The sequence below is a fragment of the Orbicella faveolata genome, unplaced genomic scaffold (assembly GCF_042242905.1).
Source record: "Orbicella faveolata isolate gen_17 unplaced genomic scaffold, um_ofav_v1 contig_48, whole genome shotgun sequence".
Classification (NCBI taxonomy): Eukaryota; Metazoa; Cnidaria; class Anthozoa; order Scleractinia; family Merulinidae; genus Orbicella; species Orbicella faveolata.
Genome location: NW_028301578.1, coordinates 11,102,501 through 11,119,713, shown reverse-complemented (window position 1 = coordinate 11,119,713; position 17,213 = coordinate 11,102,501). Strand labels below are relative to the sequence as shown.

At 40.0% G+C, this 17,213-nt stretch overlaps 1 protein-coding gene across 1 annotated transcript in view; it reads left to right on the top strand.

Annotated features, from left to right (window-relative positions):
• The window catches only part of LOC149096518 (uncharacterized), an 86,185-nt gene that overhangs the window by 66,078 nt on the left and 2,894 nt on the right, over positions 1 to 17,213 (top strand). Inside the window, exons 3-10 of the mRNA XM_089280652.1 lie at positions 572 to 970; positions 3,276 to 3,680; positions 6,004 to 6,408; positions 8,725 to 9,129; positions 11,432 to 11,836; positions 12,879 to 13,277; positions 15,378 to 15,758; positions 16,448 to 16,633. Coding sequence (XP_089136778.1) covers positions 572 to 970; positions 3,276 to 3,680; positions 6,004 to 6,408; positions 8,725 to 9,129; positions 11,432 to 11,836; positions 12,879 to 13,277; positions 15,378 to 15,758; positions 16,448 to 16,633 — 2,985 coding nt within the window. The remainder of the gene's footprint in view (positions 1 to 571; positions 971 to 3,275; positions 3,681 to 6,003; positions 6,409 to 8,724; positions 9,130 to 11,431; positions 11,837 to 12,878; positions 13,278 to 15,377; positions 15,759 to 16,447; positions 16,634 to 17,213) is intronic.

The following is a 17,213-nucleotide window of genomic DNA, read 5'->3' as shown; positions in this document are numbered from 1 at the left end:
CAACATGCTAATAAGAAGGGTGAAATATCTGTTTAACATTTTACATTCTTTTCACGTAATTTACATGACATTCTCAACGAAAGAAAGGTAATATTACTGGAGTTCATTGCCTGCCAGATTTCTTTTGATAAAGTCAGGATTCAAGCCAAGAGTGTATCGTGTTATGGAGAGGCTCGATCCTACCCGGACGAAACATTTATAAGTTAATTTGCATATTTATTTCGGCACATAAAATTTCTTTTAAAGCATTAAAACGCGCTTTGTCAAATTGGATATAGTAAAATTTCCTCATAGTGAGTCACTTGATTCCGATAGCGCCAACCCCGGTCCCAGGCATAATCCGGGACTTTGATGCGAGGTTGGCTCTGTAAACTGAGTGTAAAAATTACAAAAATCTGAGTGACGCAGACCGTGCTCAACGAAACGTATTGAACAATGCCAGCAATCCAAGATAAGCACTTTTGCCATTTTCACTCATGACTCAGTTTGTTCCCTTTATTTGTCACTACTGTTCGTTAAGAAATGCAGTTTTGTCGTCTACTGTAGTCAACTGATGTGTCCTTACTTACAGTGGATGGGTGTAACAATTACAAGATCCTGAGTGAAGCAGACCGCGCTCAAGGAAAAATAGTTATCAGCAAATATAGATGCGATAGGGATGACCTGGTACCAGGTTGGTATCGTTTCCAAGGAGCTGCCGGAAATCAAATGACGGACAAATGTGTTCTCACGAATTACTGTGGTACTCGGCATCCAGGATGGCTCTATGGCACACACCCGACAGTTGCTGAAGGTGTGGTCACTCGTAAAGTCTGTTATCATTACTGGGATTATTACTGGTACGGGTCAAGCAACTGCTGTTACTGGAGTAACAACATAAGAGTCAGGAACTGTGGGGCTTTCTTCGTGTATGAGTTACAAAAGCCGCCTCGTTGCGATCTTCGTTACTGTGGTAACGCCAGTGGTGCAGGTAAGTTGCCTTGTTTGCTTTTTTGAGTGTGTCCGTCAACAATCAATTATCAAGCAATCATCATCATCAATCATCAAACAAAGTTTAAAAACATTCTCCAGAGGTATTTCAGTGCCATCTTAACTTTTCGAGTGTAAGACGGCTCTGAACGTCTCTGGATGACAATAAAGCTGTATCTTATTAGTTTGATTACAACTCGTATTGGTATTACGTAACATGTGTGTCTAGAGAAACTTCCATGTTAAGTAATTCTTAGCGTATTTGTAGAAATATCAGAATCATTTCTATCCTCTAGTTCTTTATCATGAACAACAAACATATATCTGCCTTGATTTTTACGACGAAAAACGGTACTTTTCCCTTTTTTTCACTCTCTTAACCCCAGCAGCGGTTTTCATGACAATTTGGCCCAAAACTTAGCTTTCTCGTAAGAGAGCGAAAAGCGTTTCTGTACCACGCTCTCAATTGTCGTTGTATTGAGACAATAATGACCAAATGCAAATTAATAAACTCCGACACCGAAAAACACACTAGAATAACTTGCTGGGTTAAATTCAAATCCCTAGAGCTTAGCGTGTTTGCTTTAGAGATTCGGGAAAGTCTGCGTGCAAACATGGTGGCCCATCAGGCCGACGTTCATCTCCGGTTTATTAGACTACAATTGTTTATAGATCTTTTTTTAGATAAGAATACTTGTGGGCAGCGCGCAGTAACAACTAATGATCTTATACAACTGAGTTCATTAATCGACCGGTTTCGTCTGCAAGTGAGACTTCGTCAAGATTAAACTTTAAGATACAAAGATGGAACTTAGTTTATACTAAATATTGGCGGTACAAAGTAGGCTCCTACATGTTCTCCGTGTTTCTATCGGGTGATAGAAACACTCGTGAAAGTTTGGGAGAACTCGAAAAAGCTGTGGAAACACTGCGGCTCGTGTTCCCACAACATTTCTCGTTCTACACTCTTTCTCCCAAACTTCCATTGGTATTTCCATAACTCGATAGAAACACGGTATATGTTTTCTATTTCTTAAATCGATGAATGTTTACAACTACTTTAAGTTTAGCAGGTTACCTATTACTGTCGACTAGTTTTCACTGGAAAAAGAGAAATTTAGATTTGGCTATTCGATGAATGGATAATTTTATTCGCAGTTCCACTAACCTAACCAACCACGCTTGCCTCTACCGGTCGCTTGAAAAAATTTATGACTGATGGCGTTGATCAACACGTCAACTGATAGCCAATAAACATAAATTCCAGTAAACACTACTCGCGAGAGTACGCACGGTACGGTACGAAGCACGTCTCATCACAATATAGCCGGAGCTCAGAAAATGTCGAGTGTACGGAGCCTCTCTATTTCTCAACATACGCGAAAGAAAAACTGCGAGCGAAGCCAGCGCGAGGCAATTATTTCATTCAATACTTATTACATAGTTACTCAATTAAAACACCTCATTGTAAACATTGATTAAGGAAAATAAATAAAGAACAATACAAAAAATTCTAGTGATACTAGGATGGGCTTTGCCTCATAATAAATTATGAGATTCATTTTGACGTCGGTTACTGTTCACGTGACCGTGATGCACGCGTATTATTATTCTTCTTTGTAGAGAAGTGAGAATTTAGTGGTTCAACAAGAAGTTTAAGTTAAAAAGGATTCAATTTTTTTTTACGTACAGTAAACTTAGAAACTTTGCTCCATGCAAAATAATGCGCATCATTTTCACTTTGGGGGAACATGCTAATGAGGAGAGTGAAATATCTATGCAATATTTTATACTCTTTTCAAGTAATTTATTTGCCATGCTCAACGAACGAAATTTGATTTTACTGGAGTTCATTGCCTGCGAGATTTCTTTCGATCAAGTTAGGATTCAAGCCACGAGTGGATTGTTTTGTAGAGAGGCTCGATCCTATACGGACGAAACATTTATAAGTACACTTACTTATTTGAAAGGGACGGCAAAGTCAAATTATTTTCACGCATTATAACGCACTATGTTCAAATTCATGGTGTGTCACTTAATTCCAAGAGCGTCAATCCCCGCTCCGGGCATAGTCTGGGACTTTGATGCAAGGCTGGCTCTGTCAACTGGGTGTAAAAACCACTCAGTTCTGAGTGAAGCAGACAGTGTTAAAAAAAAAGGTATTGAACAATATCAACAATCCAAGATGATCGCTTTTGTTATTTTCACTCATGACTCATTTTGTTTTAGTTATTCGTCACTACAGTTCAGTTAAGAAATGCAGTTTTGTCGTGTACTGTAGTCAACTGATGTGTCCTCATATACAGTAGATGGATGTAAAAATTACAAGATCCTGAGTGAAGCAGACCGCGCTCAAGGACAAATAGTGATCAACGCCAGCAATTATAGATGCGATAGGCATGACTTGGTACCAGGTTGGTATCGTTTCCAGGGAGCTGCCGGAAATCAGATGGCGGACAAATGTGTTCCCACGAATTACTGCGGTACTCGGCGTCCGGGATGGCTCAATGGCACACACCCGACAGTCGCTGAAGGTGTGGTCACTCGTAAAGTCTGTTATGATTCCTGGTATTATTACTGGTACGGGTCAAGCAACTGCTGTTACTGGAGTAACAATATAAGAGTCAGGAACTGTGGATCTTTTTTCGTGTATGAGTTACAAAAGCCGCCTCGTTGCGATCTTCGTTACTGTGGTAACGCCAGTGGTGCAGGTAAGTTGTCTTGTTTGCTTTTTTGAGTGTGTCCGTCAACAATCAATCATCAAGCAATCATCATCATCAATCATCAAACAATGTTTAAAAACATTCTCCAGAGGTAGTTCAGTGCCATCTTAACTTTTCGAGTGTAAGGTGGCTGTGAACGCTTGCGGATGACAATAAAGATGCATCTTATTAATCTGATCAGAACTCGTATTGGTATTACGTACCATGTATATATAGAGAAACTTCCATGCTGAGCAATTCTTAGCGTGTTTGTAGAAATATCAGAATCATTTCTGTCCTCTAGTTCTTTATCATTAACAACCAACATATATCTTCCTTCATTATTACTACGAGAAAAGGTACTTTCCCCTTTTTATTCACTCTCTCAACCCCAGCAGCGGTTTCCGTAACAATTTGGCGCAAAACGTAGCTTTCTTGTAAGAAAGCGAAAAGCGTTTTTTTTCTACGTTCTCAATTGTCGTTGCATTGAGACAATAATGACCAAAATCCAAATTAATAACTCCGACGCCGAAAAACACACTAGAATAACTAGCTGGGTTAAATTCAAATCCCTAGAGCTTGGCGTGTTTGCTTTAGAGATTCGAGAAAGTCTGCGTGCAAACATGGTGGCCTATCAGGCCGACGTTCATCTCCGGTTTATTAGACTACAATTATATATAGATCTTTTTTTCAAAATAAGAATACTTGTGGGCAGCACGCAGCAACAACTAATCATTTTGTAAAGCTGAGTTTATTAATCGACCGGTTTCGTCTGCTGTTGAGATTTCGTCAAGATCAAACTGCAACTGAGATACAAAGATGGAACTTATTTTATACTAAATATTGGCAGTACAAAGTACGCTCCTACATGTTCTCCGTGTTTCTATCGAGTTATAGAAACACTCGTGAAAGTTTGGGACAACTCGAGAAAGCTGTGGAAACACTGCGGCTCGTGTTTCCACAACATATCTCGTTCTGGAGTTTTTCCCCCAAACGTCCACTCGTGTTTCTATAACTCGATAGAAACGCGGTACATGTTTTCTATTTCTTAAATCGATGAATGGTTACAACTACCTTAAGTTTAGCCGGTTACCTAATACTGTCGACTAGTTTTCACCGGAAAAAGAGAAATTTTGAGTTGTCTATTCGATGAATGGACAATTTTATTCGCAGTTCCACTAACCTAACCAACCACGGTTGCCTCTACCGGTGGCTTGAAAAAATTTATGACTGATGGTATTGATCAACCCGCTAACTAATAGCCAATAAACATTGATTCCAGTACACACTACTCGCGAGAGTACGCACGGTACGGTACGAAGCACGTCTCATCACAATATAGCCGAAGCTCAGAAAATGTAAAGCGTACAGAACCTCTCTATTTCTCAACACACGCGAAAGAAAAACTACGAGAGAAGCCAGCGCGAGGCAATCATTTCATTCAATACTTATTACATAGTTACTCAATTAAAACACCTCATTGTAAACACTGATTGTGGAGAATTAATAAATAATAAAAAAAAATTCTAGTGATACTAGGTTGAGGCTTTGCCTCAAAGCAAATTCTGAGATTCATTTTTTTTCTTTTTTGACGTCGGTTACCGTACACGTGACCATGATGCACGCATATTATTATTCTTCTTTGTAGAGAAGTGAGAATTTAGTAGCTAAAAAAGAAGTCTAAGTTAAAAAGAATACAATTTTTTTTACATACAGTAAACTTAGAAAATTTGCTTCATGCAATATAATGCACATCATTTTCACTTTGGGGGAACATGCTAATGAGAAGAGTGAAATATCAATCTAATATTTTATACTCTTTTCAAGAAATTTATTTGACATCCTCAATGAACGAAATTTAATTTTACTGGAGTTCAATGCCTGCGAGATTTCTTTCCATCAACTTAGGATTCAAGCCAAGAGTGGATCGTTTTGTAGAGAGGCTCGATCCTATACGGGCGAGACATTTATAAGTACCTTCCTTATTTGGGAGGGAGGGCAAATTCGAATTATTTTAAAGCATTGTAACGCATTATGTTCAAATTCATGGTGTGTCACTTAATTCCAAGAGCGTCAATCCCTGCTCCGGGCATAGTCCAAGACTTTGATGCAAGGCAGGCTCTGTAAACTCGGTGTAAAAACCACAAAGTTCTGAGTGAAGCAGACAGTGTTCAAAAAAACATAGGTATTAAACAATGTCAACAATCCAAGATGATCGCTTTTGTCATTTTCACTCATGACTCATTTTGTTTTAGTTATTTGTCACTACAGTTCAGTTAAGAAATGCAGTTTTGTCGTTTATTGTAGTCAACTGATGTATCCTATTTTACAGTAGATGGATGTAAAAATTACACAATCCTGAGTGAAGCAGACCGCGCCCAAGGACAAATAGTGATCACCACCAGCAGTTATAGATGCGATAGGCATGACTTGGTACCAGGTTGGTATCGTTTCCAGGGAGCTGCCGGAGATCAGATGGCGGACAAATGTGTTCCTACGAATTACTGCGGTACTCAACATCCAGGTTGGCTTAATGACACACACCCGACAGTCGCTGAAGGTGTGGTCACTCGTAAAGTCTGTTATGATTACTGGCATTATTACTGGTACGGGTCAACCAACTGCTGTTACTTGAGTAACAATATAAGAGTCAGGAACTGTGGAGCTTTCTTCGTGTATGAGTTACAAAAGCCGCCTTATTGCCATATTCGTTACTGTGGTAACGCCAGTGGTGCAGGTAAGTTGCCTTGTTTGCTTTATTGAGTGTGTCCCTCAACAATCAATCATCAAGCAATCATCATCATCAATCATCAAACAAAGTTTAAAAACATTCTCCAGAGGTAGTTCAGTGCCATCTTCACTTTTCGAGTGTAAGGTGGCTCTGAACGCCTGTGGATGACAATAAAGCTGTATCTTACTAATCTGATCACAACTCTTATTGGTATTACGTAACATGTGTGTCTAGAGAAACTTCCACGTTAAGCAATTCTTAGCGTATTTGTAGAAATATCAGAATCATTTCTATTCTCTAGTTCTTTATCATTAACAACCAACATATATCTGCCTTCGTTATTACTACGAAAAAAAGGTACTTTTCCTTTTTATTCACTCCCTCAACCCCAGCAGCGGTTTCCGTAACAATTTGGCGCCAAACTTAGCTCTCTTGTAAGAAAGCGAAAATCGTTTCTGTTCCACGCTATCAATTATCGTTGCATTGAGATAATAATGACCAAATGCAAATTAATAAACTCCGACACCGAAAAACACACTAGAATAACTAGCTGGATTAACTTCAAATCCCTAGAGCTTGGCGTGTTTTCTTTAGAGATTCGAGAAAGTCTGCGTGCAAACATGGTGGCCTATCAGGCCAACGTTCATCTCCGGTTTATTAGACTACAATTATATATAGATCTTTTTTCAAAATAAGAATACTTGTTGGCAGCACGCAGCAACAACTAATCATTTTGTAAAGTTGAGTTTCTTAATCGACCGGTTTCGTCTGCTGTTGAGATTTCATCAGGATCAAACTACAACTGAGATACAAAGATGGAACTTATTTTATACTAAATATTGGCGGTACAAAGGACGCTCCTACATGTTCTCCGTGTTTCTATCGAGTGATAGAAACACTCGTGAAAGTTTGGGACAACTCGAGAAAGCTGTGGAAACACTGCGGCTCGTGTTCCCGCAACATTTCTCGTTCTACACTCTTTCTCCCAAACTTCCACTGGTGTTTCTATAACTCGATAGAAACGCGGTACATGTTTTCTATTTCTTAAATCGATGAATGGTTACAACTACCTTAAGTTTAGCCGGTTACCTAATACAGTCGACTAGTTTTCACCGGAAAAAGAGAAATTTTGATTAGTCTATTCGATGAATGGATGATTTTATTCGCAATTCCACTAACCTAACCAACCACGGTTGCCTCTACCGGTGGCTTGAAAAAATTTATGACTGATGGCATTGATCAACACGGCAACTGATAGCCAATAAACATAAATTCCAGTAAACACTACTCGCGAGAGTACGCAAGGTACGGTACGAAGCACGTCTCATCACAATATAGCCGAAGCTCCGAAAATGTAAAGCGTGCAGAACCTCTCTATTTCTTAACACACGCGAAAGAAAACCTGCGAGCGAAGGCAGTGCGAGGCAATCATTTCATTCAATACTTATTACATAGTTACTCAATTAAAACACCTCATTGTAAACATTGACTGGGGAGAATAAAGAAATAATCAAAAAAAAAATCTAGTGATACTAAGATGAGGCTTTGCCTCAATAAATTTTGAGATTCATTTTTTTTTTACGTCGGTTACCGTTGAAGTGACCGTGATGCACGCGTATTATTCTTCTTCTTTGTAGAGAAGTGATAATTTAGTGGCTAAACAAGAAGTCTAAGTTAAAAAGGATACAATTTTTTTTTACGTACAGTAAACTTAGAAAATTTGCTTCATGCAAAATAATGCGCATCATTTTCACTTTCCGGGAACATGCTAATGAGAAGAATGAAATAGCGATCTAATATTTTATACTCTTTTCAAGAAATTTATTTGACATGCTCAATGAACGAAATTTAATTTTACTGGAGTTCAATGCCTGCGAGATTTCTTTCGATCAAGTTAGGATTCAAGCCAAGAGTGGATCGTTTTGTAGACAGGCTCGATCCTATACGGGCGAGACATTTATAAGTACACTTACTTATTTGGGAGGGAGGGCAAATTCAAATTATTTTAAAGCATTATAACGCATTATGTTAAAATCTATGGTGTGTCACCTAATTCCAAGAGCGTTAATCCCTGCTCCGGACATAGTCCGAGACTTTGATGCAAGGCAGGCTCTGTAAACTCGGTGTAAAAACCACACAGTTTTGAGTGAAGCCGACAGTGTTCAAAAAACAAAGGTATTGAACGATGTCAACAATCCAAAATGATCGCTTTTGTCATTTTGACTCATGACTCATTTTGTTTTAGTTTTTTGTGACTACGCTTCAGTTAAGAAATGCAGTTTTGTCGTTTACTGTAGTCAACTGATGTGTCCTTATATACAGTAGATGGATGTAAAAATTACACAACCCTGAGCGAAGCAGACCGCGCCCAAGGACAAATAGTGATCACCACCAGCAGTTATAGATGCGATAGGCATGACCTGGTACCAGGTTGGTATCGTTTCCAGGGAGCTGCCGGAAATCAGATGGCGGACAAATGTGTTCCCACCAATTACTGCGGTACTCAACATCCAGGTTGGCTTAATGACACACACCCGACAGTCGCTGAAGGTGTGGTCACTCGTAAAGTCTGTTATGATAACTGGAATTATCACTGGTACGGGTCAACCAGCTGCTGTTACTGGAGTAGCCATATAAGAGTCAGGAACTGTGGAGCTTTCTTCGTGTATGAGTTACAAAAGCCGCCTTCTTGCTATTTTCGTTACTGTGGTAACGCCAGTAGCGCAGGTAATTTGCCTTGTTTACTTTTTGAGTGTGTCCGTCATCAATCAATCATGAAGCAATCATCATCATCGATCATCAAACAAACTTTAAAAACATTCTCCAGCGGTAGTTCAGTGCCATCTTGAATTTTCGAGTGTAAGGTGGGTCTGAACGCCTGCGGATGACAATAAAGCTGTATCTTATTAATCTGATCACGACTCGTATTGGTATTACGTAACATGTGTGTCTAGAGAAACTTCCATGTTACGCAGTTCTTAGCGTATTTGTAGAAATATTAGAATCATTTCTATCCTCTACTTCTTTATCATGAACAACCAACATATATCTGCCTTCATTATTACTACGAAAAAAGGTGCTTTTCCCTTTTTATTCACTCTCTCAACCCTAGCAGCGGTTTCCGTAACAATTTGGCGCAAAACTTAGCTTTCTTGTAAGAAAGCGAAAAACGTTTCTGTTCCACGCTCTCAATTGTCGTTGCATTGAGACAATAATGACTAAATGCAAATTAATAAACTCCGACACCGAAAACACACACTAGAATAACTAGCTGGATTAAATTCAAATCCCTAGAACTTAGTGTGTTTGCTTTAGAGATTCGGGAAAGTCTTCTTGCAAACTTGGTGACCCATGAGGCCGACGTTCATCTCCGGTTTATTATATTACAATTATTAGAGATTTTTTTTTTTAATTAGAATACTTGTGGGCAGCACGCAGCAACAACTAATCATTTTGTAAAACTGAGTTTATTAATCGACCGGTTTCGCCTGCTCTTCAGATTTCATTAGGATCAAACTACAACTGAGATACAAGGATGGAACTCATTTTATACTAAACATTGGCGGTACAAAGTACGCTCCTACATGTTCTCCGTGTTTCTATCGAGTGATAGAAACACTCGTGAAAGTTTGGGAGAACTCGAAAAAGCTGTGGAAACACCGCGGCTCGTGTTCCCACAACATTTCTCGTTCTGCACTTTTTTCCCCAAACTTCCACTCGTGTTTCTATAACTCAATAGAAAAACGGTACATGTTTTCTATTTCTTAAATCGATGAATGTTTACAACTACCTTAAGTTTAGCCGGTTACGTAATACTGTCGACTAGTTTTCACCGGAAAAAGAGAAATTTTGATTTGGCTATTCGATGAATGGACAATTTTATTCGCAATTCCACTAACCTAACCAACCACGCTTGCCTCTACCGGTCGCTTGAAAAAATTTTTGACTGATGGCATTGATCAACCCGCCATCTGAATAGCCAATAAACTTTACTTCCAGTACACACTACTCGCGAGGGTACGGACGGTACGGTATGAAGCACGTCTCATCACATTATAGCCGAAGCTCAGAAAATGTAAAGCGTACAGAACCTCTCTATTTCTGAACACACGCGAAAGAAAACCTGCGAGCGAAGCCACCGCGAGGCAATTATTTCATTCAATACTTATTACATAGTTACTCAATTAAAACACCTCATTGTAAACATTGATTGTGGAGAATAAATCAATAATCAAAAAACTTCTAGTGATACTAGGATGGGGCTTTGCCTCATAATAAATTCTGAGATTCATTTTTTTTTTGACGTCGGTTACCGTTCATGTGACCGTTATGTACACGTATTATTATTCTTCTTTGGAGAGAAGTGAGAATTTAGTGGCTAAACAAGAAGGCTAAGTTGAAAAGAATACAATTTTTTTCTTTTACGTACAGTAAAAACTTAGAAAATTTGCTTCATGCAAAATAATGCACATCATTTTCACTTGAAGAGTGAAATATCAATCTAATATCTTATACTCTTTTCAAGAAATTTATTTGACATCCTCAATGAACGAAATTTAACTTTACTCCAGTTCAATGCCTGCGAGATTTCTTTCGATCAAGTTAGGATTCAAGCCAAGAGTGGATCGTTTTGTAGACAGGCTCGATCCTATACGGGCGAGACATTTATAAGTACACTTACTTATTTGGGAGGGAGGGCAAATTCAAATTATTTTAAAGCATTATAACGCATTATGTTCAAATCCATGGTGTGTCACTTAATTCCAAGAGCGTCAATCCCTGCTCCGGACATAGTCCGAGACTTTGATGCAAGGCTGGCTCTGTAAACTGGGTGTAAAAACCACAAAGTTCTGAGTGAAGCAGACAGTGTTGAAAAAAAAGGTATTGAACAATGTCAACAATCCAAGATCATCGCTTTTGTCATTTTCACTCATGACTCATTTTATTTTAGTTATTTTTTCACTACCGTTCAGTTAAGAAATGCAGTTTTGTGGTTTACTGTAGTCAAATGATGTATCCTTATTTACAGTAGATGGATGTAAAAATTACACAATCCTGAGTGAAGCAGACCGCGCTCAAGGACAAATAGTGATCAACACCAGCAGTTATAGATGCGATAGAGATGACCTGGTACCAGGTTGGTATCGTTTCCAGGGAGCTGCCGGAGATCAGATGGCGGACAAATGTGTTCCCACCAATTACTGCGGTACTCAACATCCAGGTTGGCTTCATGACACACACCCGACAGTCGCTGAAGGTGTGGTCACTCGTAAAGTCTGTTATCATTACTGGGATTATAACCGGTTAAAGTCGAGCAACTGCTGTTACTTGAGTAACAATATAAGAGTCAGGAACTGTGGAGCTTTCTTCGTGTATGAGTTACAAATGCCGCCTCGTTGCGATCTTCGTTACTGTGGTAACGCCAGTAGCGAAGGTAAGTTGCCTTGTTTGCTTTTGAAAGTGTGTCAGTCAACCATCAGTCATGAAGCAATCATCATCATCAATCATCAAACAAACTATAAAAGCATTCTCCAGAGGTGGTTGAGTGCCACCGTAAGTTTTCGAATGTAGGCTGGCTCTGAACGCCTCTGGATGACAACAAAGCTGTATCTTATCAATCTGATTGGTTGTGCGTCTAGAGAAACTTCCATGTTACACAATTCTTACCGTATTTGTAGAAATATCAGAATCTTTTCTATCCTCTAGTTCTTTATCATGAACAACCAACATATATCTGCCTTCACTATTATTACTACGAAACACGGTACTTTTCCCTTGTTATTTACTCTCTCAGCCCCATCAGCGATTTCCATGACAATTTGGCGCAAAACTTAACTTCCTTGTAAGAAAGCGAAAAGCGTTTCTGTTCCACGCTCTCAATAGGCCATATTCGTACTCTCGGTATTGGACTGGAACTAGCTTGGGATGAAGGCTAATGCAGGGGAATATAATTAGAAAGAGGTTAAATTATCATTTGCATTGAAAAAGATTCTCTGCGTTAGCCTCAGTTGCAAGCTAGTTCCAGTCCAATACCGAGAATACAAATATGGTCTATTGTCGTTGTAATGAGACAATAATGACCAAATGCAAATTAATAAACTCCGACACCGAAAAACACACTAGAATAACTAGCCGGTTAAATTGAAATCCTTAGGGCTTAGCATGTTTGCCTTAGAGATTCGAGAAAGTCTGCGTGCAAACATGTTGGCCCATCAGGCCGACGTTCATCTCCGGTTTTTCAGACTACAATTATTTATAGATCTCCACTCCCCCTGGATGGAAAGCTAGTTTACCACAAGTGACTCCTCCAGCATTTAATCGCCACACCCTTTTATCAGGATATCTTTTTTAACTCTCCTGCGTGCCGTACATTTATTACTTGTACCTCACTCGGTTTTGTTATTTGTCACTACTGTTCAGTTAAGAAAGGCTGTTTTGTCGCTTACTGTAGCCAACTGATGTGTCCTTGCTTACAGTGGATGGATGTAGAAATTTCACACTCCTGAGTGAAACAGACCGCGCTCAAGGACACAGAGTGATCAACAGCAATTATAGATGCGATAGGAATGACCTGGTACCAGGTTGGTATCGTTTCCAAGGAGCTGCCGGAGATCGGATGGCGGACAAATGTGTTCCCGAAAATCACTGCGGTATTACTGCTTCAGGTTGGCTTACTGGCACACACCCGACAGTCGCTGAAGGTGTGGTCACTCGTAGAGTCTGTTATCACAATTATTATTATTACTGGTATTGGTCAAACAAGTGCTGTTACTGGAGTAAAAATATAAGAGTCAGGAACTCTGGAGGCTTCTTCGTGTATGAGTTACAAAAGCCGCCTTATTGCAGTTTTCGTTATTGTGGTAACGGCAGCGCAGGTAAGTTGCCTTGTTTGCTTCTTTGATTTTGTCACTCAACAATCAGTCATCAAGCAATCGTCATCGTCAATCATCAAACAAGGTTTAAAACATTCTATTGAGGTGGTTCAGTGGAATCTTAACTTTTCGAATTTAGGTGACTCTGAAGCCCTCCGAATGACAATAAGGCTGTATCTTATCAATCTGAGCATAATTCTTATCGGTAGTACGTAAAATATGCGTTTACAGAAGCTTCCATGTTACACAATTCTTACCGTATTAGTAAAGATATTACAACCCTTCTTATCGTCTAGTTCGTTTTCATTAACATCCAACATTTCTATTGGAGAGCAGGGATGGCGCAGTGGTGAGAGCGCTGGCCTAGCTACCCTGGTTCGATTCCAGCCCGGTGCCATTTGTGGGCTGAGTTTGTTGTTTGTTCTCGACTTGCTCCGATGGTTTTTCTCTGCGTTCTTCGGTTTTCCTCTTTCCATGAAAACGAACATCTCCAAATTCCAATTCGAAGAGGACAGAGGACCCGCATGAAAACCAGCTAAGGCTGATGTGGCTTCCTCTCTAAATATCTGCTTAATTACTTCTTCGAAATACGGTATTTTTCTCTTGTCATTCTGTCAGTAAAAGGTACCAAGTGTACTCTCTCAACCCCAATACCGGACAACTTACGTACTCTCTAGTGTCTCTGTCTCTGTGCATTGTCATTCAGAGTGAGACAAAAATTAGGGAGCCTTAGCAATGACGATGGCGACCCGGAGGACAACGCCTATTAAAAAGTGAATCTATATTTTACCCTGGAATTTCGCAATTGTTTAGATCTGTTCAGTGCCCCTATTACTGGCAGAAGTTGCTCAAACTAAATATGTAATGGCAGAGTTCAATGCCATTAATAATACAAAAAATTAGTCGCCGTCTTTCGCGTCCTCTAAAATAAACTGAACTTAGACCTTTCACGTTGCTGTTTTCTGGAGGACGGCTGAGACGTGCACAGCCATTGTTCTGCTTATTAAGCCTTTTGTTTGGTAGCGTTCTCGTTCTCGTTGCCGTCGTGGTTTGCTAAAGGTCGCTAAAATAGCCAAATGCAAATAATTATATTCCAGCCACGTGGGGAAGTCGACATCACACTTGTTTGTACAGCGAGCAAAAAAAAAACCTTGCATTTAACTGGAATTCTTTTTTTCCTCTTAGACCGAATTTATATAGTCTCGGGTACCCAAGACAATCCTCCCCCGAGTCACCCTGGCTGAGGTAGCTTTTGGCTCATTTCTTTGCAAAATTCAACCAAGCGTTTACATTAGGATCGCAACACCGTCCCAGTGGCCGAGACAACTCGGGTGAGCGAGTTGTCTCGCCTCAGAGGTTAAAGTAACTCTGGCAATCGGGACAACTTTTCTTCAAATTAATGCTTTTGCTTGTTTAACCGGGAAAACTCTCGGCGCAGCGAGGGTCACGTAATACCTAGATTTAGGATTTAAAATAGAAATTCGTATCAAAGAAGTGAAATTCAACTCGGCAAAACCAACTGTGATCGAATGACCGAGGGGAACGTAAAGAAAGAGGGATATTTGCCAACTTCATTATTCAAGAGCGGTTATGAATAATAATGCAGGGTCAAATTTGACTCGACCTACAGGGACTACGTTTTCAGATATCAACGCTCGATAAAGTTTCCTCAGGGGGGGGGGGGGGGCTTGTGTTGGGTACCCGAGACCATATAAATGGGGTCTCAAAAGGTACCTTAATTAAAAAACAACGGAATAGCTAGTCGGGAGTAATTCAAATCCCTAGAGCTTAGCGTGTTTGCTTCAGAGATTGGCGAAAGTATGTGTGCAAACATGGTGGCCCATGAGGCCGACGTTTATCTTCGGTTTCTCAGACTACAATTATTTATAGATCTCCACTCCCCCCTGGATGGAAAGCTAGTTCACCGTTCACTGTCCATGTTTAATCACCATACCCATTCATCCGGATATTTTTTTAAAACTCTCCTGCGTGCTGTGCATTTATCACTCGTGACTCACTCGGTTTTGGTATTTGTTAAAACTCTTTAGTTACCAAATGCAGTTTTGTCGTTACTGTAGCCAACTGATGTGTCCTTAATTACAGTGGATGGATGTAACAATTACACAGTCCTGAGTGAAGCAGACCGCGCTCAAGGACACATAGTGATCAACGCCAGCAATTATAGATGCGATCGCTATGACCTGGTACCAGGTTGGTATCGTTTCCAAGGAGCTGCTGGAGATCGGATGGCGGAAAAATGTGTGCCCGAACGTCACTGCGGTACTCGCTATCCAGGTTGGCTTTCTGGTGCACATCCTACAGTCGCTGAAGGTGTGGTTACTCGAAGCGTCTGTTTTTCCTTGTCAAACATCTGCTGTTACTTGTATCAAAATATCAGAATAAACAACTGTGGTGCGTATTTCGTGTACGAGTTACTGGGGACGTATTACTGCCCAGCTCGGCATTGCGGTAATGGAATCGCAGGTAAGTTTCTCAGGATGTTTTTCACGTTGTTCAGGATGTTTTTAGTGTTGCGGAGCAGGTTAAATTGATCGTTAAATTAATTGTATTCTTTTTCAGAAAAGGTGACGGTCAAAACTGACCGCTTAACCCACTAAACTCCTGAGCCCCAGGGGAGAGGGGGGGGGGGGGGGTAAATATAAACGTGGCAGAGACTCAAGAATTTACACCACACTTATCTAAACCATCAACAAACTTAGTGGCATTTCCCAATTTCTTTAAATGTGATCGTGAAATATACCTTGATGGATATCAACATTGGCTTTCTGCTCTGTACACCGCAATTATAAGCGATACAAAAATTCTTAATGGGCCATTTCCAAGTTTCTTTTTGCCTCTTTTTCAAAACGAGTCTTCGTGCAAAACCTCTCATCTGAAAATCAATTTTGCATTTTCATGAAAATTTGCGCATGAACGGTTTCGGACGTCGATACGTTTTGACGCTGAGGTAGAAGGCAACTCGTAAATGCCTTATTCAAATCCCTAAGTGACACGACATGGATACGGAGCAGTAGCGAAAAGAAGTGACAATTGCTTTCTTCAACGGAGCGATTTTTTTTGGACACTTTACCAAATGCACAGTTGCTTTTAGTCACGGCAGGGTCAACTGTTCTTTTAAATTATCTCTGCATTTTTTTTTTTTCGCACTGCAGTGTACACTTGTCCAGCGCTGACTGTACCAACAAATGGAATAAAATTTGGCTGCCCAGAGAATGCAACAATGTACAATGATACAGTCTGTCAGTTCTCGTGTAATGATGGCTATATAGGGTCTGGTTCTCAAGCAAGGAGATGTCAACATGATGGAACTTGGAGTGGACAAGATTTTACTTGCCAAAGTAGGTATGAGTTTGCCACTAAATACTTTGATGATGACAATTTCATGCCGTCGACAATCAGAGAATTGAAAGCCACTATTAAAATTTAAAATTCGGGTAGAAGTTAACTGTAATAATGCATAATAACGCATCAACTACTATGTGCGAACAAGGTGGGATGTCCGTCTATGAGAAATAAACGTATAAGGACACTGTTTATTATTCGATGTAGTTTTTTCATTCCTCCTTTTGGCCGATGGCCCACCACGCGACCTGCAGATAACCGCCTGCAGTTAAAGTGCCACTGAAACGAAATTTTCGTATGTGAGATTTTTGCTTAATAATAAAGTTTCAACCTTACTTGGAAACGCTGCACACTTTTTTTCGCATACGGTAAGCGAAAACTGCTTTTTCAGCCGTTGAAGTTGACTGGTTAAGCCCAAAATTGGCGGCCATCTTGGCGCGGCCAAAACAGCCTAGTGACGTCACTGGTTGTATTGCTCTCATGCCGCGCTGAAAATTTAGAGTGATTATAGTAGAAGAGAATACTGTTCGAAGCCCCCCAAAAAGTCGTCTTAAGGACATCTCAGGGCTGTAAAGC